Source organism: Pseudophryne corroboree, chromosome 5 (assembly GCF_028390025.1).
Source record: "Pseudophryne corroboree isolate aPseCor3 chromosome 5, aPseCor3.hap2, whole genome shotgun sequence".
Taxonomy (NCBI): domain Eukaryota; kingdom Metazoa; phylum Chordata; class Amphibia; order Anura; family Myobatrachidae; genus Pseudophryne; species Pseudophryne corroboree.
In genome coordinates, this window is record NC_086448.1 from 756148056 (window position 1) to 756174178 (window position 26123).

General features: G+C 45.8%; 1 protein-coding gene across 2 annotated transcripts in view; it reads right to left on the minus strand.

The window, feature by feature from the left end:
- The window catches only part of NIPAL2 (NIPA like domain containing 2), a 194713-nt gene that overhangs the window by 19842 nt on the left and 148748 nt on the right, over nt 1-26123 (minus strand). For both annotated transcript variants that reach the window (XM_063924177.1, XM_063924176.1), the window contains 4 exons: nt 20996-21092; nt 18668-18803; nt 13064-13152; nt 12062-12125 (listed from right to left, as the gene is read on the minus strand). In XM_063924177.1, coding sequence (XP_063780247.1) covers nt 12062-12125; nt 13064-13152; nt 18668-18803; nt 20996-21092 — 386 coding nt within the window. The remainder of the gene's footprint in view (nt 1-12061; nt 12126-13063; nt 13153-18667; nt 18804-20995; nt 21093-26123) is intronic.

Here is a 26123-nt window from a genome sequence, read left to right on the forward strand (position 1 = left end):
TATGCCACGCTGCATTGAGTCAGTAATTCATGCAAAAGGGGCCCAAACCAAGTACTGAGTACATATACATGATTATACTTTTCAGAGGGCTGACATTTCTGTATTTAAAATCCTTTTTTTATTGATTTTATGTAATATTCTAATGTTCTGAGATTTTGGATTTGGGGTTTTCTTAAGCTGTAAACCACAATCATCAAAATTATAACAAATACAGGCTTAAAATATCTCACTTTGCATGTAATGAGCCTATATAATATATTAGTTTCACCTTTTAAGTTGAATTACTGAAATAAATTAACTTTTGCACGATATTCTAATTTTCTGAGTTTCACCTGTAATTTTATAGAATGCACTTTATAAATGTTACCTCAACACTGATTGGCTGCCATGGACAACTTCTCCACTGGCTCTCTTCTCCACTGCTTCATGAATAGAACCATTTGTATAATCTGTGTAGAAGTTTACTAAAGCCCTGTCACTTATTTACATTAATCATCTAATATCTGCATTTCATAAATAGAAGGGGAACATACTAAACTGGATTGCATGTACATTTAATAATGTATACATTTACAATTTATTTATAATCTGCACGACTGTCATCTTGCTTCCTGGAAACCAGATTACTGTGCCCTATAATTTGAAAACCATAATTTGATTTGAAAACCTTTTCCAATAAGGTGTAAATATTAGCACATTACCAAGTTGTTTTATTTTGCTTCACTTTTTATGTTTTCAGAATATCATCCATTAATATGCAAGAAGTTACTCATCGTATACACCAGGCTGCTTTCTGCAGCAATTATCTCTGTTAATTGAGATATTCAGTGTCTGCAAAAGCACTTCAGTTTCCGAGAGGCATAAATGTAATAAAATGCAATCTCGTTCTCTGTGTAAGTGACTCTGAAATAAGCCAGACATCATCACTGCCAAGCATTAGACTAATTAATGGATCGTCCATTTATAAATTGCTTTTTTATAGCCTAGAATTAGAAAGCCTTAGAAAGAATTATACAATTGTTTTTTATTGCTCGCTTAATGAGAACAAGGTGAGATCTACATCTGTACATTGTAAATAATATATGCTGGATAATTCAGATTTGCAGAGTCCTGTATTTCACATAATGAAAATGGAAAATTAAATGTCCACACATTAAATAATAAATTTACACATATTTTAACGCTCATTTATATTTTCGCTTACGTCCTAGGGGATACTGGGAATCCATTTAGTACCATGGGCTATAGACGGGTCCACTAGGAGCCTTGGGCACTTTAAGAATTTGATAGTGTGCGCTGGCTCCTCCCTCTATGCCCCTCCTACCAGACTCAGTTTAGAAAATGCGCCCGGAGGAGCCGGTCACGTCTCTGGAAGCTCCTATAGAGTTTTCTGCATTTATTTTGTCGGTTTGTTATTTTCAGGCCGGACTGGATGGCACCAGCCTGCCTGCTTCGTGGGACTTAAGGGGAAGGGGAAGGGGGAGCAGCCCAACCTCTTGAAGAGTTAATGGTCCCGTTCCCCGCTGACAAGACACTAGCTCCTGAGGGAACTATTCCAAGCCCCACCACCGCGAGCGTACATTCCCACAGCACGCCGCCACCTCTAACAGAGCCAGAAGAAAGAAGAGTGGGGAGCACTAAGCCGGCGTTCTGGTTAGCGGGTCGCTGGCCATTATGGCAGCATGAGGGTACGGAGACGCACGGCTTTTACATGGGGCGGCTGAGTCTCAGTACACTAAATGTGTACACAGTACCCAGACTGGCATTACAGACTTAAAACGGGGCTGACTCCATTTAAGGCACAAAATTACCTCAGCCAGTATAAAAAAAAGAGTGAGAAGACCGCACACCATTAAAGGGGCGGGGCTTCACTCTGAGCGGATTCAACAGTTCACCAGCGCCATTTTCCCTCTGCAGCGGACACAGACTATGACTGACAAGGACGTGCAGCTCCTCTGGAGAGACTCCAGATTACCTCAGCGGTACCAGGGGGTCATAGCAGGGGGGGGAGCGATTATTAGTGTACTGAGTCCCTAATCTAGGTACTTGGTTTGCGACCCGGTTAAGCTTGGCATTGGCAGTAAGGGCGCCGTGTGCTTGCTCCATACTATCTCTGTATCTCCCTGAAAGGGCTCTTTGTGGGTTAATTGTGCATTTAACCTTTTCCTGTGTGTGTGTGCTGTCACTGTTACAGTATGTCAGGCAAAGAGTGTGTTTCATGTAAGGCACAGTGTTCCTCTTCTCCAGGGGGTTCATTACTGTGTACTTCGTGTAGTGTACCTTCCCAGGCTAGCAGGGCAGAGCCAGCATGGCTGGACCCCATTAAGGGAATGATTTCCAATATTTCTACTAAATTGTCCCGCAATGAGAAAGAGACGCAATACTTAAGACAATCGATGACTGAGTTTATGAAAAGAGACTAAGTACCCAAACCAGCGTCTCAGTCCCCTGCCATTTATCTGCAAAAACGTACTTTGGCCCATATACTGCAGTCTGACTGTGATGATGAAGGGTCAGACATGGAGGAGGGGGAGGTGGACTCAGAGGTGGGGAAGGCTACTTTGTCACAGGAAATAGAGGCTATCAGAGAAGCTGTGCATATCCCTGATCAGGTGACAGAGGAGAATGAGGAATCTTATTTTAATATAAAAAAAGAAATCCTCAGCCACTTTTCCTGTGTCAAAGGAACTAAATACCCTGTTTGAAGAACCGTGAGTTAATCCTGATAGGAAATTTCAAATCCTGATAGTGGATGCATCAGTATCCAGGCTGTCACGAAAAATTGTATTGCTTGTCCAGGGTGCAGCCTCCCTGGAAGACACGGCTGATCGTAGAATTGAAACCACACTCAAATCCTTGTATACAGCCGCTAGGGTGGCCCAGAGACCCACTATAGCATGTGGGTGGATTACTATAGCCATTGCTAAATGGTCGGGTAACCTAATTGAGGGGTTAGATACCTTGCCTTAAGGGGAGATTAATTACCCCTGCAACATATACAGGACTTTATGGTGGAAGCCATAAAAGAAATAGGTTTGCTTAATGCACGCACCACTGCTATAGCAGTGTCAGCACGCAAGGGCTTATGGCTACGCCAGTGGAATGCTGACGCAGACTCCAGGAAAGGCGTAGAAGCCCTACCCTTCACAGGAGAGGCCTTATTTGGAGATGAACTAGACAAATGGATCTCCAAAGATACTACGGGTAAGTCCACAAATCTTCCTTCTGCAGCTCCCCCAGCCAGGAAGGCTTACTCAGGTTCCAATTTACAGTCCATTCGGACTGCCAAGTTTAGGGGCAAAACCAGAGGTTCTTCTACATCCACCAGAGGCGCTAGAGGTAAACCACGAAAACAAACAACTGCAGGTTCTCAGGAACAAAGCTCAAGCTCTGCTTCCTCAAAGCATTCAGCATGACGGTGGACCTCGATGCCTGGAAGACTGGCAGGTGGGAGCAGGGCTGGTTCTAGACCTTGTGGCGCTCAGGGAGAAAGTTTCCTTTGGCGCGTCTCAGAGCGGTGACCTCAGGTCTGGAGGAGGGGGAATTCCTAGTGTCTCTGGATATCAAGGATGCGTACCTTCACATTCCGATCTGGTCACCTCATCAGGCTTATCTACGGTTTGCATTGCAGGACTGTCACTACCAGTTCCAGGCCTTGCCATTTGGTCTCTCCACTGCACCGAGCGTGTTCACCAAAGTGATGGCATAGATGATGTTTCTACTCCGCAAACAGGGAGTAAACATAATTCTGTACCTGGACGATCTTCTGATAAAGGCACCGTTCAGGGAGCGGTTGTTGGACAGCATTGGCCTCTCAACCAGGCTACTCCTGGATCACGGGTGGATTCTGAACTTACCAAATTCTCACCTGGCTTCCTTTCCTGGGAAAGATACTCGACACAGGGTCTCAGAGAGTGTTCTTCCCTTGGAGAAGGCTATGGTAATCCAGTCGATGGATCGGGCTGTCCTGAAGCCAACCCGGATCTCGGTGCATCTGTGCATTCACCTTCTGGGGAAAATGGTGGCCTCTTACGAGGCACTTCAGTACGGAGGGTTTCATGCAAGGCCCTTCCAGCTGGATCTGTTGGGCAAATGGTCTGGATCGCATCTTCACATGCGCCAGAGGGTCCGTCTGTCGCCAACAGCCAGGATCTCCCTTCTGTGGTGGCTACAGACTTCTCACTTTGTCGAGGGAGCAGTCACTTAGGGGGTGCAGTTTCAAGGAAGATGGTTAAGTCGGGAAGTCTTCCTTCCAATAAACATCCTGGAACTCAGGGCAATTTACAATGCCCTTCTGCAAGCCTCCTTTCTACTTCGGAATCAGGCCATTCAAGTCCAGTCGGACAATGTTATGGCGGAAAAACGTTCATAAACCGACAGGGCAGAATGAAAGCAGAGCAGCAATGTCAGAGGTGTCAAGAATTCTCCTCTGGGCGGAAAAACACGCCGTGGCATTGTTGGCGGTCTTCATTCCAGTAGACAACTGGGAAGCAGACTTTCTCAGCAGACACGACCTGCACCCAGGGGAGTGGGGCCTCCACCAGGAGGTGTTCCGGTGGTTGACACGTCGATGGGGATATCCACAGATCGACATGATGGCCTCTTGACTCAACAAGAAGCTCAAGCAGTATTGTTCCAGGTCAAGGGATCCACAAGCAGTGGCAGTAGACGCGCTGACAACTCCGTGGGTCTACCAGCTGGTGTACGCGTTTCCTCCACTTCCTCTGATCCCACGAATTCTAAAGAGAATAAAAAGGGAAAAGGTTCAAGCAATACTCATTGCTCCAGACTGGCCACAAAGGGCCTGGTACGTTGATCTTCTTGGGATGCTGATCGAAGATCCGTGGCCTCTACCTCTTCACGAGGATCTTCTGCAACAGGGCCCATTCGTCTATCAGGACTTAATGCGGCTACGTTTAACGGTATGGAAGTTGAACGGCTGATTCTAGCCAGGAGAGGTATTCCAGACAAGGTCATCCCGACTATGATGATCCAAGCCAGGAAGGGGGTAACATCTAAATATTACCACTGTATATGGAAGAAGTATGGGGGTCATTCAGGACCGATCGCACGCTAGCTTTTTTTTGCAGCGGCGCGTCAGCCACCAGCGATCGCCGGACAGCGATGGATTTAACAAAGAAAGCGATGGCACCGGCGATCGCAAGAAGATTGACAGGAAGAGGCCATTTGTGGGTGTCAACTGACCGTTTCTAGGGAGTGTCCAGAAAAACGCAGGCGTGCCCAGCCGTTTGGAGGGAGGATTCCTGACGTCAGCTATGGCTGGATCATCGCAGCGGCTGAATAAGTCCTGAGCTGTTCAGAGACTGCACAAACTTTTGAGTTTGTGCAGCTCTCTGCACAAGCGATCGCATCCCTGCACAGCGATTACCCCCTCGCCCTGTAGGTGGCAACTACCTGATCGCAGCACTGCAAAAATAGGATTTTAATTGCCTACCGGTAAATCCTTTTCTCGTAGTCCGTAGAGGATGCTGGGGTCCACATTAGTACCATGGGGTATAGACGGGTCCACTAGGAGCCATTGGCACTTTAAGAGTTTGAGTGTGTGGGCTGGCTCCTCCCTCTTTGCCCCTCCTACCAGACTCAGTCTAGAAACTGTGCCCGAGGAGACGGACATCTTCGAGAGAAGGATTTTACACAGATAGTGGCAAGATTCACACCAGCTCACACACAAGGCAAACCAAGCTAACTAGCTTGAAACATCAGCAACGGCTGAACAATATTACTTACCAAGTAACAAAACAGTACTTAACCAAGAACTAAGCAGTACTGAACTAAGTAACCACTGCAGGAACACAAAGCGTTGGGCAGGCATCCCAGCATCCTCTACGGACTACGAGAAAAGGATTTACCGGTAGGTAATTAAAATCCTATTTACTATTAGGTCCTAGAGGATGCTGGGGTCCACATTAGTACCATGGGGATGTACCAAAGCTCCCAGAACAGGAGGGAGAGCGTGGAGGCTCCTGCAGAACTGATTGACCAAACATCAGGTCCTCAGAGGCCAAAGTATCGAACTTGTAGAACTTTGCAAACGTGTTTGACCCCAACCAAGTAGCCGCTCGGCAAAGCTGTAAAGCCGAGACACCCCGGACAGCTGCCCAGGAAGAGCCCACCTTACGAGTAGAGTGGGCCTTAACAGACGTAGGACACAGCAATCCTGCCGCAGAATACACATGCTGGATAGTGAACCTGATCCAGCGAGAGATTGTCTGCTTAGAAGAAGGACACCCAAGTTTCTTGGGATCATACAGGACAAACAGAGTCCAATTTTCTGTGACGAGCAGTCCTCTTCACATAGATTTTCAGAGCCCTTACAATATCCAAGGACTTTGATGAAACGGAGGAGTCAGTAGCAACTGGCACCACAATAGTTGGTTGATATGGAATGCCGACACTACCTTCGGAAGGAACTGCGGACGTGTCCGGAGCACAGCTCTATCTTCATGGAAGATCAAGTATGGGCTTTTACATGACAAAGCCCCCAACTCCGACACACATCTAGCAGAAGCCAAGGCCAACAAAGTGACAGCCTGCCAAGTGAGAAACTTGACCTCAACCTCCTGTAGAGGCTCAAACCAGTCCGACTGGAGGAACTGCAACACCACGTTAAGATCCCAGGGCGCCGTAGGCGGCACAAAGGGAGGATGGATGTGCAAATAAAATGTCTGAACCTCAGGGAGGTCAGCCAACTGTTTCTGGAAGAAAATGGATAGGGCCGAAATCTGGACCTTTACGGAACCTAATCTCAGGCCCATATCCACAGCTGCTTGGAGGAAGAGGAGACATCGTCCAAGTTTAAACTCCACCGTAGGAAACGTCTTGCATTCACACCAAGACACATACTTTTTCCAAATGCGATGGTAATGCTTTGACGGTACTCCTTTCCTATCCTGTATCAGGAATAACCTTGTTCGGAATGCCCTTCCAAGCTAATATCTGGCGTTCAACCTCCATGCAGTCAAACGTAGCCACGGTAAGTCTTGATAAGCGAACGGCCGCTGCTGCAGCAGGTCCTCCCGAAGAGGAAGAGGCCTCGGCTCTTCTAGCAGTAGATCCAGAAGATCCGCATACCAAGCCCTTCTTGGCCAGTCCGGAGCAATGAGGATTGCCGGAACTCTTGTTCTCCTTATGAGTTTTAGAACTCTTGGAATGAGTGGAAGTGGAGGAAACACGTACACCGACTGGAACACCCACGGAGTCACTAGGGTGTCCACCGCCACTGCTTGTGGGTTCCTCGACCTGGAACAATATCGACAAAGCTTCCTGTTGAGACGAGAGCCCATCAAGTCTATTTTGGGTATGCCCCAAAGAGCTGTTACCTCCTTGAAGACCTCCGGATGGAGACCCCACTCTCCTGGATGGAGATGGTGTCTGCTGAGGAAGTCCGCTTTCCAGTTGTCTACTCCCGGAATGAATATTGCCGACAGTGCCAACGCGTGTTTTTCCGCCCAGAGGATGATTCTTGTAACCTCTGCTCTTCGTTCCGCCCTGTCGGTTTATATAAGCCACTGTCGTTACATTGTCCGACTGCACTTGAATGGCCCGATTTCTCAGAAGATGGGCCGCTTGGAGAAGACCGTAGAATGTTTATCGGCAGGCCGGCTTCCAAACTTGACCACCTTCCTTGGAAGGTTTCCCCCTGAGTGACTGCGCCCCAGCCCCGGAGACTTGCATCCGTAGTTAGAAGGATCCAGTTCTGAATCCCGAACCTGCGGCCCTCCAAAAGGTGAGGAACTTGCAGCCACCAGAGGAGTGAGATCCTGGCCATGGCAACAGACGTATTCTCTGGTGCATGTGTAGATGAGATCCCGACCATTTGTCCAGGAGATCCAGTTGGAAGGACCGAGCAAGAAATCTCCCGTACTGCAGAGCCTCGTAAGAGGCCACCATCTTCCCCAGAAGGCAAATGCACTGATGGGATCTGGAATTTTTTCTCCGGGTTTTCCCATGCTTTCTCAAAAATAGCATTTAATTCTTTGGACGTAGGGAAGGTTAACGAGGCTTTCTTATTGTCATTGAAGTAAGCCTCCTCAACCTGCTCAGGTGTTGTATCAGCAATATTCAACACATCCCTAATAGCCTCTATCATCAACTGCACCCCTTTAGAAAGAGATGCGGCCCCCATCACTGTCTGCCGTGTCAGAAACGGTATCCGTGTCATCTTGCATAATCTGGGCAAGAGCACGTTTGTGGGAACCTACAGAGGGGGGCCCTGAGGTAACAGAACCGGACCAAGCCGCCATAGAGTTCTGTAAAACCTGAGTTGCAGATACATTCTGTGCAACCCTAGTAGAAATCTGAGAAATCATAGATTTGTTAGAGGATAACAGGATTCAGGTCTTTTGCTGGTATCTGCGCTAAAACAGTGCAATCCTGATTACATGGAATGAGATCATCCAGAGAGGACATATCCTCTGCAGCATATGGCACAGAGTCCCTGGACATAACTAAATGGAGACCCCAGACACTCCACACACACACACACACACACACACACACACACACACACACACACACACACACACACACAAGGATAGACAGAGTTTCAACCCCAAGAATGGCAAGAGAGACATAGAGATTGGAGCCAACCCACACACAGCGCTTTTTAGGTATAGGGAGACCCCAAGCAGCGTTGACTGCTGGGTCCGCTCTGAGGAGAAGTTCCGCCCCCTTAATGGCGCTCTCTTCCCGCTCTTCTGGAGATTATACTGTCCTGAAGAATTGTGCTGGCAGCGATCCTGGGACCCTGACAGGCTGAGAAGTCAGTGTAGGGTGTAGGCGCTGGCTCAGGGCGCCCCTCACAGAACCGCACTATGTACCGCTGAGCTCCGGAGCGCAGTTAGTACTGCGCTCCATACCCTGTTGCCGCCATCTTCACACCGGCTCCACGCTTGCTAGGGGTGCCATTGGGGGTGGCGGCATGCTGCCGGGGTGAGTGATCCCCTGTGGTAGGAACGTTCGAGCCCCTCAGAAGCTCAGTGTCCTGTCATCGGAGAGAGTGGCTCAGACCCCGCAGAGCGGATACTACTCCCCCTTATTCCCACGAAGCAGGGAGGCTGTTGCCAGCAGCCTCCCTGTAAAATAATAAACTCTAAAAATACACTTTTACCAGAGAAGATCTGTAGAGCTCCCCTAACTGTGACCGGCTCCTCCGGGCACATATTCTAAATGGAGTCTGGTAGGAGGGGTATAGAAGGAGGAGCCAACCCACACTCTCAATCTCTTAAAGTGCCAATGGCTCCTAGTGGACCAGTCTATACCCCATGGTACTAATGTGGAACCCAGCATCCTCTAGGACAAAAGAGAAAAAACAACTGCGTGCGATCAGGTGTGAATCACCACCTATGTCTCTTGGTGTGAAAACAGACAATATTCTGCGGTGGAGTTTCGTCTGGGACGTCTACTGCAGTCGGGAGTGGATGTGGGCCTACGTCTAGGCTCCACTAAAGTCCAGAATTCGACCTTGTCTATTTACTTTCAGAAACAATTGGCTTCTTTCCCTGAGGTCCAGACGTTCTTGAAGGGTGTTTTGCACATCCAACCTCCCTTTGTGTCACCCATGGCACCTCGGGATCTCAATTTGGTTCTGCTCTTCCTACAGTCGGACTGGTTTGAACCGTTACAGGAGGTGAATGTAAAGTACCTTACATTGAAGACCGTCACACTGCTGGCCTTGGCTTCAGCAAGATGTGTGTCGGAGCTGGGGGCATTGTCTCACAAGAGTCCCTATTTGATTTTTCATGAGGACAGAACTGAACTCAGGACTCATCAGCAATTTCTTCCTAAGGTGGTGTCCGCATTTCACATCAACCAACCTATTGTGGTTCCGGTTGTTATGGACACCTCTGCTACTTCACAGTCTTTGGATGTTGTGAGGGCTTTGAAGGTGTACGTAAAGAGGACAGCTCGTCACAGGAAATCGGACTCGCTGTTCGTTCTTTATGATCCCTATAAGATTGGGTGTCCTGCTTCAAAGCAGTCAATTGCACGCTGGATCAGGCTCACAATCCAGCATGATTATTCCACGGCAGGATTGCCGGTTCCAAAATCTGTACAGGCCCACTCTACTAGGTCGGTGGGTTCTTCTTGGGCAGCCGCCCAGAGTGTCTCGGCTTTACAGCTCTGTCAAGCAGCTACTTGGTCAGGTTCGAACACGTTTGCCCTATGTTTGCACTATGTATAGTTTGCAAAGTTTTACAAGTTCGATACTTTGGCCTCTGAGGACCTTCAGTTTGGTCAATCAGTTCTGCAGGAACCTCAGCATTCTCTCACCCGGTTTGGGAGCTTTGGTACTTCCCCATGGTACTAAATGTATTCCCAGTATCCTCTAGGACGTAAGAGAAAATAGGATTTTAATTACCTACCGGTAAATCCTTTTCTCGTAGTCTGTAGGGGATACTGGATGCCCGCCCAGTGTTTTTCGTTCTTCCTGCACTGTTACTTAGTTAGGTATTCTGGTTGGTTTAGCTGTTCCTGGTTTCAAGTTTAGTTAGCATGGCTTTCCTCTTGTTTTGAGTGTGCTGGTTCGTAATCTCACCACTTTCCTTATCTATCCTTCTCTCAAAGTATGTCCATCTCCTCGGGCACAGTTTCCTAGACTGAGTCTGGTAGGAGGGGCATATAGGGAGGAGCCAACGCAAACTATCAAATTTTTAAAGTGCTCAAGGCTCCTAGTGGACCAGTATATACCCCATGGTACTAAATGGATTTCCAGTATCCCCTACAGACTACGAGAAAAGGAATTACCGGTAGGTAATTAAAATCCTATTTTTGTCATTGTGCGATTTCTAAGAGTAAATGCTATGGATACAAGGAGTACATTTTTACTGCTGGATGAGATAGCATTATAAAGGTGATATGATATTCAGGGATATGTTGCCCAGGTATAGCCATTCATGGAACTCCAAACTGTTGCTGAAAGAGGAGTGTGCCACCGCGCAAACTTCAGTTTTCTTGTTTCCCAAGGAGGCTTTTTACCCTATCCCAAGATGGCCACTGAGATCTCTACTGAGCATGTGCGGTAGCCATCTTGAGACTCTGCTAAACTGTTAGAGCATTACAGTGGAAGACACGTCTTCCAACTAGCACCAGAGTGCCCTGCATTTATCTGCAATCCACAACAATTCTAGTGTTGCTGTACCACTACCCAGTGCCTACATACTGTACACTCACCGGCTGGTCAGCTGTAAGACACCCCACTCCACTAAAGCTCTGTTCCATGAGACCCAGTGTGTAACAGTGAGTACAGCTGTACCTGCTATACAGTATATCAATAAACGAACACCACTGGTTAAGCAACTGGGCTTTCATAGGTTGAGTCATCTGCTGGCGAGTGCCTATATAACTGCAATATCATCACAAGCACACACATTTCCACCAACTGTGGGTCTAAATAAAGTATGCAAATTTATCAGAGAGAGATCTATAGTGTGACAGACATCTGCTCTCAAGGGCAGCTATTTTGTGAACTAATATTTAGGAGAATGCAATGACATCACTAGCAATACAGCCTATACATTTACTAGAGCAATTGACAGCACTAGGAAAACAGACTATCAATTTACTGGAGCCAGTGACATCACTTGTAATGCATCTTATAAATTTACAAGAGACAGTAAGACTGACAATTTACTAGCAGCAGTGACATTGCTTATAATCCTGCCTCTTAAATTATGAGCAGTGACATCATTAGCAATGCAGCCTATTACGTTACTAGAGCTAGTGACATCATTAGAAATGCAACCTATCAACTTACTAGAAGCAGTGACATCACTAGGAATGCAGCTCAACAATTCACCAGGGACCATGAACAGTCTATCAATTGTCAGCCTACAAAGTTTCTTCTCTCACTGATACTTTTAACAAAAACTCTCCCCTTATACATTCCAAGGTGGAACAGTTACACTTAATTGTGTAGTTGATGCTTCCTTATCAAGTACATAAATATATTTACCCACATGTGTATCTTCCAAGTGACATAAAGCCTTATTTCATTAGGGCACCACACCTAAAACATTTGTGACATAATCAATATTCTTACCCAAAAATAAACATGAATATATTCAACAGAGCGGCATCTCGAAATTCCTGATAAAATATTACTCCTGTGATGACAAAGAAAAAATAGAATAAATTCCGGGCTCATTTTATACAGGTTTTATTTAGTGCATACAGTTTTATACAAGAACGTTTCCTAGTGGTCTTTGAACCAGGTCAAGTATCTCAATATCATGATAAATTGGATTTTATAACTACTGAGCTACGCCAGAGCCACATATACCATTGTTCTCTCCAGGAGGACCCCAGCCACATATACTACTGTTCTCTCCAGGAGTACCCCAGCCACATATACTACCATTCTCTTCAGGAGTACCCCAGCCACGTATACTACTATTCTCTCCAGGAGGACCCCAGCCACATATACTACTGTTCTCTCCACGAGGACACCAGCCACATATACTACTGTTCTCTCCAGGAGGACACCAGCCACATATACTACTGTTCTCTCCAGGAGTAAATCAGGCACATATAGAGGACCCCAGCCACATATACTACTGTTCTCTCCAGGAGGACCCCAGTCACATATACTACTGTTCTCTCCAGGAGTAAATCAGGCACATATACTATTGTTCTCTCCAGGAGTACCCCAGCCATATACACTACTGTCCTCTCCAGGAGTACCCAAGCCACATATTCCCTATTTTTTTTTTTTTTTTTTTTTATGAAACATTTTTTATGTATCAAGTTAGCAATGAAAAGCTTCAGACCAAAAACCTAAACAAAAAAAACAAGCAAAAATCATGAAAGTGCTATGGGAAGGTATTGACTTCAGGCAGGTAAGAAGTCTTTTTCTGTAGCTGTCTATAATTCAGTATATTATTCCGATACAACACTGCTGAGATAATAGAGGTGGATTTATCCCAATCAATATAAACCAGCTGTAACTTCACAGCTTCAGACAGATTTCATAATGTAACATTTTAAAAGCACAATAAAATGTTTTATGATATGTTTTAGTAGCTGTGATCTAATTGATGAGTACCTGCAAGTATAGCGCTCGTTGTAAAAAAAACAAAGTTAATTGGCACCACTTCAGTCGCATTGTAAAGCTTCATTGCTTGATTTAGGAACCTAGAAACAGAAAAATAATGAAAATAATAATGTAGACATTTCACAAGTAAAAAACGCTGTAAGATTTACCAGCATCATAAATATTTAGAGAGAACAGTATTCCGCCGAACCTAGAAGTACTTCATAATCTACTCAGGAAGACGGATTAAATAAACAGCTACCCCTCTGTAGCCGTACACAAAACACAAACACACGAAAAAATGAAAACAACTTAAATTAATCCATGAAAATGGGCTTACAGCGGTTGTGAATAACGATCACAATTAAATTTCATTCTCGCTGCTTATTTTGAAATATAACAATTTCCTATACCGGGGAAACGCTCACACCATCATTAGCATAACAATAGCTTATATGTTGGGCTTTAATGTTTTTTAGGAGCAGGAAACCAAGCTATGGATGTGTGGTTCCACAATATTTATTAACTACCATTCAGTGGCGGCTGTGGTTCCCTGGCTGCAGCACCGACAACATACATGCACTGTTGTATGTAACATAGTAACATAGCATTTGAGGTTGAATAGATGCAAATTGCCCATCGCCCGCCGCAGCACGGGACACAGCGCTCAGCTTATCTTTCCTCTATAAGCCCGCCCACAGTAGTCTGGGGGCGGGCTCACAGGAGATAGACAAGCTGAGCGATGTGTTCTGTACTGCGGCAGGTCAGTGAAACACAGCGGCGCTGCTAATCCCCGGGTAAGGCCGCCAGCAGGTATATTACATACAACATTGAATGTATGTTTGTTTGTATGTATGTGCTGACCGGCTCCCCCATGCAATGTGTGGTCAGCGCCCTCCACTGCTACCAATATATCAAATGGGCATCACAGCAGCACTAGCCATGACCACCATTGTGCTTATTTGAAAGAGTTGCCAGATATCAGCAGGTGCCGACGCAGACAACTGGTCAGCATCCAGGGGGAGATGTATCAAACCTTGGAAAGACATAAATTGGAGAGAGATAAAGTACCAGCCATTAAGCTCCTGTAATTTTTCAAACACAGCCTGTAACATGGGTGAAAACAGATAATCAGCGCTATGAGCTGGGTAAAATAGAATCACAAATTTATTACAGGTTGAGTATCCCATATCCAAATATTCCGAAATACGGAATATTCCGAAATACGGACGTTTTTGAATGAGAGTGAGATAGTGAAACCTTTGTTTTTTGATGACTCAATGTACACAAACTTTGTTTAATAGACAAAGTTATTTAAAATATTGTATTAAATGACCTTCAGGCTGTGTGTATAAGGTGTATATGAAACATAAATGAATTGTGTGAATGTAGACACACTTTGTATAATGCACAAAGTTATAAAAAATATTGTCTATAATTACCTTCAGGCTGTGTGTATAAGGTGTATATGTAACATAAATACATTCTGTGCTTAGATTTAGGTCCCATCACCATGATATCTCATTATGGTATGTAATTATTCCAAAATACGGAAAAATCTGATATCCAAAATACGTCTGGTCCCAAGCATTTTGGATAAGGGATACTCAACCTGTATATGTATGTCATAGAATAATAAAAAGAATTACTGTTGCAACAGATTTTAAAAAGGGCATAATTAACACTGCTATTCGATGTGTAACATAACATGCTGGGAAAGAGTTCTGTATAAGAAGCCACAGTCCTAGGGAGAAAGTTATATTGCACGTGTTACCAGTTCGCTGTGTAGGGGTTAATAATCCGTTAGGTTAGCACTCCTGAGTTGTTCACAAGGTGCTTATTCTGGGACTGTGAACAACTGAGAACGCCTAGAAGTCCACCATTGGGAGCTGTTGATACCTTATTAAGACGCTGTTTGGAATCCATGCTAAAGGACCTTGTTTGGGTCTATATATCACTGGATGACACGATTACCAGCAGGCACTCAGCCCAAAAGGGACCTCCAATATCTTCAGGAGTGCTAACCTAACGGAGGATTAACCCCTACACGGCGAACTGGTAACACGTGCAATACAACTTTCTCCCTAGGACTGTGGCTTCTTATACAGAACGCATGTTATGTTACACTTCGAATAGCAGTGTTAATTATGCCCTTTTTTTTTAAATCTGTTGAAACAGTAATTCTTTTTATTATTCTGTGATATACATATAATAAATGTGTGATTCTATTTTACCCAGCTCATAGCGCTGATTATCTGTCTTCACCCATTTGCATTCACTAGGGTCTAACTAGCCCTATCTTTCAGCTGCTGGGAGTTTGACAGGACACGTCAGCGCCAATCCCTACCTCGGTAGTCATTTCTGCACAGCCTGTAACATGGCGGCTAGGAGCCAACTGGTTGAACTTAATCTCTCCCCACTTTATCTATCTCAAATGTTTGATACATACCTTCCCCTCCACCCAGCCCCATTAGTCTCTGCAGGACTATAATACTGTGTGCGTATAAATGTTATTTTGGAGAAGCCACACAAAACATCACCACTGTCTCCGCTTCCATATTAAGCAGCGGATGCAGAGGGGACTGTACGCCCAGTTGCCTGTGTATCTTGTGTGTTTTCATACTGGTACCAAGCATACACAAGTGCAAGAGCTGCAGAGCCGCACACACTCCAGTCACATTTCCACTTGCGACTGAAGGTAGCTGGGTGCAATGGGGCATCCTCAGGAAGCGCTAAATAGAGTCGCCGGTTACAAAGAGTTGGAGGCAAGTGTGATTGCGCCTGTTGCTAGGTGTATCATTTGCACCTTGTGTAGAACTTGTGCAAGTGTGCCCTGGTGATGAGGTGAGTACTATCAAATGAAGCATACAGATAGGGGGCAGGTGCACTACACAGTACAACTCTACAGACGGGGAAGTATCCGCATTTAGGGGGGTCATTCCGAGATGATAGTAGCTGTGCTAAATTTAGCACAGCTACGATCATTCACACTGACATACGGGGGGACGCCCAGTACAGGGATAGTCCGCCCCGCATGTCAGTGCCGACCCCCCCCCCCCCCGCAGAAGTGCAAAGTCATCGCACAGCGGCGATGCCTTTGCACTTCAAGAGTAGCTCCCGGCCAGCGCAGCTTTAGCGTGCTGGCCGGGAGCTACTCATCGCTCCCCGGCCCGCAGCGGTTGCGTGTGACGTCACACAGCCGCTGCGGCCCGCCCCCTGTTCAGTCCGGCCACGCCACCGTTGCGCCCCCCCGCCCAGCGACAGCCTCTGCCTGTCAATCAGGTAGAGGCGATCGCAGCGGCCTGACGGCCTTCGGCCGTCTGGCATGCGCCGGCGCATGCGCAGTTCTGACCTGATCGCACCGCTTTGATAAACTGCAGCGTGCGGTCGGGTCAGAATGACCCCCTTAGTCCCGTGCACACAATACGGGAAGAATTACAGTTGACTTCCATTCAATTCTGCGTCAGCCCCTTAGACTTGTGAGATTTAGGGGTTGATGCATCAAGCAGTGAAAAAAAACAAAAGAGGAGCAGACCTGGAAAGAAGTTGTGCACAGCAACCAATCAGCTATTGCCTATTATGTTATAGAATGTACTTGACAAATGCTAGCTCAAAGTTGATTGGCTGAGCTGGGCAACTTCCCCACTATTTTCAGTGCTTCACACATCAACCCCTTATTCTATGTGACCGGCTTGTGACCACCGGCGGAGCCATGTACAGACTGCAGCTTGGGGCTACGCTCCTCTACAGATTGTGACACTACTCTCCCTGCTCCAGTGTCCTATCCAAGCAGTATTTGGCACTTATGTAAGTTTTCGTGTTGTAGTGGATACTTATGTAGATGCCTACTGACATTAGAAGAAGCTCTAACCAAGAACCATTCTTTTGTCTCTTACTCATACTACTACAACAGTGACAAAATTAAGATAATTTCGTTGGTCTTTCAGACAATCAAATATGTAGTAAAATAGGAAAAAATAAGAACTATGGAATTAGAAATATCTTGACAGAGGCAGACGGGGTCCAACATCCATAAACCAGAGTTTCTCCAAAATACATGGCTCAAAGGAAATAGCAAGCACTTGTTGTCATTCATTATTTATATAGCGCACACATTACACAACACTTTACAAGGAATATTTGGCCATTCATATCAGTCCCTGTCCCAGTGGAGCTTACAATCTATATATCCTACCACATGTAGACATACTAGGGATAATTTATTGGCAGTTAACCTACCAGTACTATTTCTGGATTATGGGAAAAAACCACAGTGCCCAGAGGAAACCCACGCAAGTATAGGGAGAATATACAAACTCCACACAGTTAGGGCCATGGTGGTAATCAAATCCAGGGGGGTAATTCAGATCTGATCGCTGGGATGCGGTTTTTGCTGCCCTGCGATCAGATAGTCGCCGCCTACAGGGGGAGGGGGAAAGCCTGTGCAAGTGTGCAATTGCGTCGTTATCAGAGCTGCACAAAAAACAGTTTGTGCAGTCTCTGCGCAGCCCAGGACTTACTCAGCCGCTGCGATTGAATCCTCCTGATCGGGGCCGGAGCTGACGTCCGACACCCTCCCTGAAAAACGCTTGAGCCCGCCTGCGTTTTTCCGGACACTCCCTGTAAACGGTCAGTTACCACCCACAAATGGCCTCTTTCTGTCAATCTCCGTCGCAGGGTGCAGATCCCCGTAGCAGCCGACCGATGCGCCTGGCGCAGTGTGGCTCAGATGCATGCGCAGTACAGATCTCATCGCACGCTGTGCAAAAATGCACAGTAGCGAGCAGACCTGAATTACCCCCCAAGACCTCAGTGCTATGAGGCAGTAATGCTAGCCATTACCCCATCCATACTGCCAATGTTATGTTACTGTATTATACTGTATATTTGCTAATAGGACATAGATATTTTGTTTTATAGTTGTTGTTTATTTTAAATAATACATTTTTATTGATTTCCACAACATACCGGGGATGCAGAAAAAAAGTAGTGGGGGGTATGAAAGGAGTACAACCCCATTCATGTAGTTCAACATATTTTTTATTAATTGTATTAAATATCTGCTATATATAATTGTAAGGGGTTGAGTATTGTATGAGAAATCCTATTGCATTTCTTGGTGACAAACCAATTATTACATAAGGTTTCAGCTCCCTTCTTATTTATCAACAAGTGATTTGGATTGTTAATAACAACCATATGCGCACTTTGAAGTGAAGCTTAATTTGTTGGTTTTATTTCAGTAACTTTATTTCACTCATCAAGAAGTGTCCTGCAAATATGTCTTTTTTTCATTCCTAAAGTACTTTATTTATACAGCGCAGCACTTTAGCAATCAGTAAAAGAATTTGACATTTTTACGTATAATTAAGAATGAAGCTACAATGACGTCTATAATGAAGATTAATTATACAGTGAGCTATTACAGTTTTCAGCTATTATATTAATTCTTTTTAAAATTAATAAGCAGACAAAATGGGCACAGGCCACTCAGAAGTTACTACACAGGCGCCGAAGTCATTAACATTCTGTTATTGAAAGTTCTGTCTAGCCAAAAATCAAGATGAATCTGTCACACAGGAGGACACGTTCCCTGCTAAATGAAGCATCACTTACTTGACCTGAAAGATGCACGACGCGATCATTACAACGACCATGACATAGAATATAGCGGACGTCAGTTGCATATACCCCTTCAAAGTCATTGCTATCATGCCAGCTACAGCTTTTACTGATATCACTGCCACAGAAGCTGAAAGGAGGGAGAGAGAAATGGTTTAATGTATTAATTTTACCTCACATCTGGATTGTGCGAGATGCTGTAAGTAAAACGACAACAAGACAGTATAGACCAGAGGTTCTCAAACTCGGTCCTCGGGGGCACACACAGTGCATGTTTTGCAGGTAACCCAGCAGGTGCACAGGTGTATTAATTACTCACTGACACATTTTAAAAGGTCCACAGGTGGAGCTAATTATTTCACTTGCGATTCTGTGAGGAGACCTGCAAAACATGCACTGTGTGTGCCCCCGAGGACCGAGTTTGAGAACCTCTGGTAAAGACAGAGCAGGCTCTATGTATGCATTTGAGTTTCTTTTACATCTAGCACCACAAAGGAGAACATGGTTGGTGTAGCCTGCAAATCAGACGCATGTTTATGGGATGTGTAGTCATGGAAATGTGCCCTCCTGGGGGTATTGGATAAATGGAAAACAAATGTATTTACTTTATCTCATGAAATTTAGCTTACTGCTATCTCTTTTATTAGTGTACGTATGATGCCCCTGGCTCGAAGAAGAGCCAATGGGTGCTGCTATATGGGAGGCTGCCACCAGGTGGAGCTAGAAAGAAGCAAACTGGTGAAGGAAATTAGATTTGGGTGGCACATGCGCAGAGCAGTGAGCGAGACGCAGAGGAGCGGAGCAGCAGAACAGGGTGAGGTACCGCAGGTCTGGAAGATGAAACTGGGCAAGCAACGATGTGGAGGTGGTGCCAAGTGCCAGGGCCACTGAATACCTGCTGACAGAATGCTGAGGACAGCAGCTGAAGTGCCAGCAGTTTGTCCCGAGAGATCCGAAGAGGCAGCCTGGCAGCGCTGAGAGCTGCAGCAGAGATCCGTGGAAGCTGTGTGAGCTTCACTGGGGGAGATGTACTAAGCTTTGAAAAGTGATAAAATTCACAGTGATAATGTACCAGCCAATCAGCTCCTAACTACTATATCTCAGGCTGGGTTTGAAAAATGACAGACAGGAGCTGGTTGGCTGGTACTTTATCCCCGTGCAATTTATCACTTTTCAAGGCTTAGTACATCTGGCCCTTAGGGGAGATGTCCCTACTCAGAAAATTCACAAACTAGGCTCAGATTTATCAAGCCTTGGAGAGTCATAAATAGCAACCATCTCCTAACTGTAATTTTCTGTGACATGGCAGTTAGGAGCTGATTGGTTGGTACTTTATCACTGTGCTATTTATCACTATCCAAGGATTGATAAATGGGGGCCTAAGCCACCCTCCTGGATCTCGCCCTCTTCCCTAGCAAAGAGGGTGAGGGCAAATCACACCATAACAGATCCCTTGCACTTGCCCCTTTCACCTTTCTTTTCCGAGATCTCCTTGAGAGGAGGTTCAAACCATTGTGCCGGATCATCACGCCATTGTCATCACCCCGCCCCCTGTTATACACCCCGTTAGACACTGGGGGCGGATCAACAAATAAAGTCATCAAGCTCCTGGGGATGTGGGTGGGAACTGGGAGATTGACTACTCTCCTGGGAAGTAGGAGAACACTCCCCGAATTTTGGGACTCTGCAGGAATGTAGTCAAGTGTATCGATAGTACACACATAACTGAGTTATACACTGTGATTTAGGGGGAGATGTACTAAGCAGCGATAAAAGTGGAGAAGTGAGCCAGTAAAGAAGTTGCCCATGGCAACCAATCAGCACTGACGTAACATTTTTTTTTTATATATAATTTGCATACTATAAAAGTATACAGAGCAGCTGATTGGTTGCCACGAGCAACTTCTCCACTGGCTCACTTCTCCACTTTTATCACTGCTTAGTACATGTCCCCCTTTGAGTTGAGCTAGGATGCTGCCCCCTCACAATTTTAAATCTGCTGTGCATTTTGTATTTTCCTTTCTTCCAGCAGCGAACATGGTTTTGCCTCAGTGCAAACTTGGACCTTCTGGCCGGATCTACTCCTAACTCTAAATAATGCCTCATGTGCAGAATACTGGGTCTTGCACAATCTAGCAGCATGGATGGAAACCAAGACAGGCTCACAAAACAAACACATATTTTCTGATCTCCAGAAACTATTTACAATCAGAAAACAAACATTAAAACAGATGTCTGCAAGTAAGAGTTTGCTTTAAACAAATGGTAATGAAAATAAAATGACACAAAAGCCTAGATATTATCAGAAAACAATGTACTTACCCAGCAGAGCTACCAGAAGTAGCAAAACCACAATATGATTCACTCCTCTCCTCTTATATACGTAGAGCAAGACACAGAATGCTATTACTTCTAGGATCTAGAAAAGAAATAAAACATTTTATTGTGTATATTGCTTTTTCTGTGCCAAATTTAAAATTCCAGCCATGATATTTCTAATCGCTTGCAGGTCTATCCAAATACTTTCAATCCAGCACAGCCCATTTGTACCCCTTTCACACCAAAAACTGAGTCCGACCCCGGTTAATGAAGACGGTTTCAAGCCGCGTCACAGCTCTTTGAAACTGTGTTTACACCGCAGGCTGGATCCAGGTTACTGTCTAGTAGTGCGATCGCCGGAGATCCAACACTCTGTATACTTTAATGTGACCCGGGTCACACTGTGCACTCTGTAAGGCTACCCGGGTCGGTACAGTGTTTTATCCTGGTAGCTACCAGGGTTGGTTTCCCAGGCAACATGACCCGGATAGACCCTTTCAGACAAACCAGGACCCAGGTTGCCCTGGCAATAAACCGGGTTATAAGTTTGGTGTGAAAGGGGTATTAGACATTTATTGCTATCTTAATAGCAGAACTGACAAGATGTTGCTTACTTTTAGGAATATTAGAACAAGGTGTTTGCTTTTTGTAATGGATGCCAGGCCGTGAGGGGATGTTTGTGTTGCCCTCTACTGAAATGCACAAGTGCAGGCCTGCGTTTTCTATGCATTCACCAGGATTCAATTGTGGGGCACATACGTTTTTAAAGCGCCTTTCATGCATTTAGAGCAGGGGTAGCCAACCCTGGTCCTCGAGAGCTACCAACAGTGCACGTTTTCCAGGTCTCCTCACAGAGTCCACCTGTGGATCTTTTAAAATGTGACAGTTAGTAATAACTGCACATGTGCACCTGCCAGGTGAGCTGGAAAACGTGAACTGTTGGCAGCTCTCGGGGACCAGGGTTGGCTACCACTGATTTAGAGACATCATATTGCCGCTGAACTAGTGAACAGTACATCACAAATGAATGTGTTCTTTCCAATGTACCAAGCAGGAATCCATTCACTGAATTAGCCTCCTTCAAGTCTGTGCTCCCACTTTTTGTACACGTAGAGCTATTGGAGTAATAACCGGAGACAGTGTAAGCATTTGTCTCTGGGCACAGGCCTAGAAAAGGCACCTGGGCAGTTTCTAGCCATGATCATCGGAGTTAGTGAAGCTGGATTAAGTGGGCACATTGAGCACGTGGCTCAGGCTCCCCTCTTTCAAAGATTCCCTGCCTCCCCCATGTTCCATACACCTAACCTACAGCAGGTTTATCCCTGTACCCATCTGCACTTCTCCTCATCCATAGGTTTTCTTCTACATTGGAGGGACCTGATACAATGCCAGATTAACAACAGTGTGGCTCCTGGGGCCACATAGGTTATTCACCAGTATTGGACTGGCCTGTGTGGCAGGGGACGGGGCAGGACGCAGGCTGCAACAATGATGTTGACATAGGCATAATGTGAATTGGGGGCTCTGTGTGGCATAATGTGAATTGGGGGCTCTGTGTGGCATAATGTGAATTGGGGGCTCTGTGTGGCATAATGTGAACTGGGTTCACTACAGTGTGTTCAACTGGTCACTGTGGTGTTGAAACAAAAAGAGAAACCAAAAGTAGTTGCTTGGTTGGGCGCACAAGTGAAATTTGTATTGATTTTAATTTCTTTAAAACTTAGCTTTTATTGCTTCACCTTCTAAAATGCCCCCTTTATATGGGGATTACACAGCAAAACATAGAGGTTAAAATTATTACATACAACATACCTCCCAACTTTAGCCGCTTGCAAAGAGGGACACACGCGCGGCTTCGCCGCGCGCGCTCCCGGAAAGGGGGTGTGTCCTATGGGAAAGGGGGCGTGACCTACGGGAAAGGGGGCGTGGCCTCACGGGAGGACCCGCGATCGCGAGCCACGCCCCTATTTCGTCATTGAGGGGGCATGCCCAGCGCTCCGTGAGCTGCTGGCATGCCCTCTCTCCCTCTGTCTGGACTGAATAGACGCTGTGCGCATGCGCACAGCGTCTATTCATCGCTGCTCTGCTAAGCAGAGCAGCGCGTGCAGGAGCCTCCCAACTGCCCCCCCCACCGCGGGACACTGCGGCCCGCGGGTGGGACAGCAGGACAGTCCCCAAAAAACGGGACTGTCCCGCGAAAATCGGGACAGTTGGGAGGTATGTATACAAACATAAACGTGAAAAGAGAAGATATAAGTGTGGAAAGATTTAAAAGGCGGTACTTCCACTATTACTCTAGCAAGTTGTAGGAATAGGATTGCTTATGTAGCACCTGAGAGTCTAGAATATATTGACTAACAAAATCCCCTGATGTAATCAGACTTTGATCATGCAAAGGGCCAATGATAGCAATTCAGAGAATTGTTCCATGTATTGCATATACTGGTATTACAAGTTTGGAATATACGTTGTATTTATGGACGCCATATGTTAACCAGTTCAAATGTGGAGACTCATTTATCACAATAAATTGCTGCTGTAAATATGATGTGTGGTTTTCTGTCTGTTCACATGTGTAATAAATCTTTAATATTCATTGCTTTGGTATATTGCACACATACATCTCATATTCTGTATCACTAATGTTTATTGAGAAAGGCAGGGGTTGATATCCCTATTATGCAAAAATTATGAAAAAATTATTACTCAGGGGAAGGTCACATAATTATCATACAACCCTGAATTGATATGAGTGACAGACCAATCAGTCACACGGGTTCAGAGGCGAGCCACCAAACTGTTTAAGGGGTTAGAGGCACTGGATTATGAGGAAAGACTCACAAGGTTAGATATGCTAACACTGGAAAAGAGGCGGCTGAGAGGGGACATTATTATTATTAGAGTATTTCTACCGCACACTGGCAGCGGAGATATTAATATACTGCAGCATCTTTGCTTCCTATTTCTCCTCAGGAAGGGCTTTAAGGCCCTAATAACACATCTCCCCCAGTATGAGCACAGTAATCTCACCCCCTGTCTTCAGACCCCCTCTCCCTCCACTGTGCGTCTGTCACTCCCTTGTATTTGTCTCTCAGTCCTGCCTCCTGGGGAACAGGGATGTATTTATGCCTCTGTAGACATGTATGAATCAACATTTATACAAGCAAATTGTTTCCTTATGTATGGATGCCAGCTGAAAAATAACGAAATAAATATACAATTAATGCAATGTCTGGTTGATAATATACTGTATAAAGTATATATGTGAACCATGTTCATCTTTTTACAGTAGTTTGTGATAAAGATATTACATTGAATGTAATGTGGTATGGTTTGCAGTGGTACCAGCTATACATACCTAGGGGCAAATGAACTAAGCCTTGGAGAGAGATAAAGGGGCATTTATTAAACCCGGTGAAGTGATAAAGTGCCAGCCAATCAGCTCCTGCCATGTTACAGGCTGGGTTTGAAAAATGACAGGAGCTGATTCGCTGGCACTTGATCTCCGTCCACGGCTCAGTAAATAGACCCCATAATAAAAGAATAATGGCTATATCTGTAAGATTTCAGCTCTGATGGACAACGCCTCATCCTAGCCCATTATCTATAGCACTTTAAATCTAGCATGCAAAATCGTTAACATATACTGAAAAGATCCACGTAAGCACGAAATTACCAATAAAATATATCTAGCTTATCATTTGTTCAAGACTTTTCATTCTGTTCAGACCACAACCCAATTTCTTAGTATGTCTGGCATGATACATGTGGCTGTATTCCATTCCACCAAATTTCCATGCTGCAGAGGCTTGTGCTTTGTACATTCTATAAATCCACAGTCAGATTCCTAATCTAATAAATATCTAATGGTCGGGTGGTATCCAAAACAGAATTTAGCATGGCACTCTCCTCTCAGGGGAGGGGAACGAATATCAAACATATGTTTAAATTTGTGTTGAATAACAATGTCTGAGTTTTAGGATTACATGGATTACATTAGAGACAGACAACCTGCCGACCTCCAGCTGTTAAACTAGAAGTTAAGGCAAGAGCGTTCATCTGCCGCAACACTGTATGCAATTATCAATCAGCTGCCATCACAACTACTGGAATCATACTCACCATCAGATGGGAGTAGTAGTTCTCCAGCAAATGTTAATATATATATACACACACCAGTGGCGTGCGGTGAGGTCGGTGGCTGGGGAGGCACAAGCAGCCAACTCCCCCCCCCCCCCCATAGAGTGGGGTAAAAAAAAAAAGTGTAGCCCCCCCCCCACATTCGTGAAACCAGCACCGGGCAGAACCAGCCAGGGGGGTCTAATGCCATAGCAGGGGAGACACTCGGTATGGGGTCCCCCTGCCATAACATTAATCTGCCCCCCCCCCCCCCCAAACCAGTCAGCCCAGGGCTGGAATTCCTCGGAAGTGGGGACCCCAAAAAATGAAAATGGGGTCCCCCCTCCCGAGCAATAACCAGCACTGGGCTGATAGCCCAGTGCTATGCCCCGCACCCCTGGTGGCGGTGGGTGCGGGGTTCATTGTTAATATTGTTCTTGACAGGTGGCCTACAGGTCCCAGCAAGCCTGCCCCAGCATGCTGGTACATGGAGAACCACAAGTGCCAGCATGCCCGGACATAAATGGCCTGCTGGCGCCTGTTCTCCACCTGTAAAGAAAATATTAAAATAAAAACACCAGTCTCTTTAAAAAAAAATAGTTTATTTGAAAGGGTCTTCACCTGGGGGCGACGGCCTTTAAGCTCTTTTGCATGGCCGCCGCCTCCCCAGGGCTTCCGGCGTCCACCTGGGGGGCGCCACCTCCCCAGGGCTTCCAGCGTCTTCCTCCGGCGTCTTCACCTGGGAGGTGGCGGCCATTAAGTTCTTTTGCATGGCCGCCGCCTTCCCCAGGACTTCCAGCGTCTTCACCTGGTGGGCGGCGGCTGCTAAGCTCTTTTGCATAGCCGCCGCCCATCCAGGACTTCCGGCGTCTTCAGCCTTCAGGAGCTCTTCTCCGCTCCTCCTCCGCCGTCAGACTGACAGCCGCTCCCTCGCGCTGACTTATATAAGTCAGCCAGAGAGGGCGGAGCGATGACGCGGCAAGCCGTGATTGGCTCACGGCGGCCATCTTGA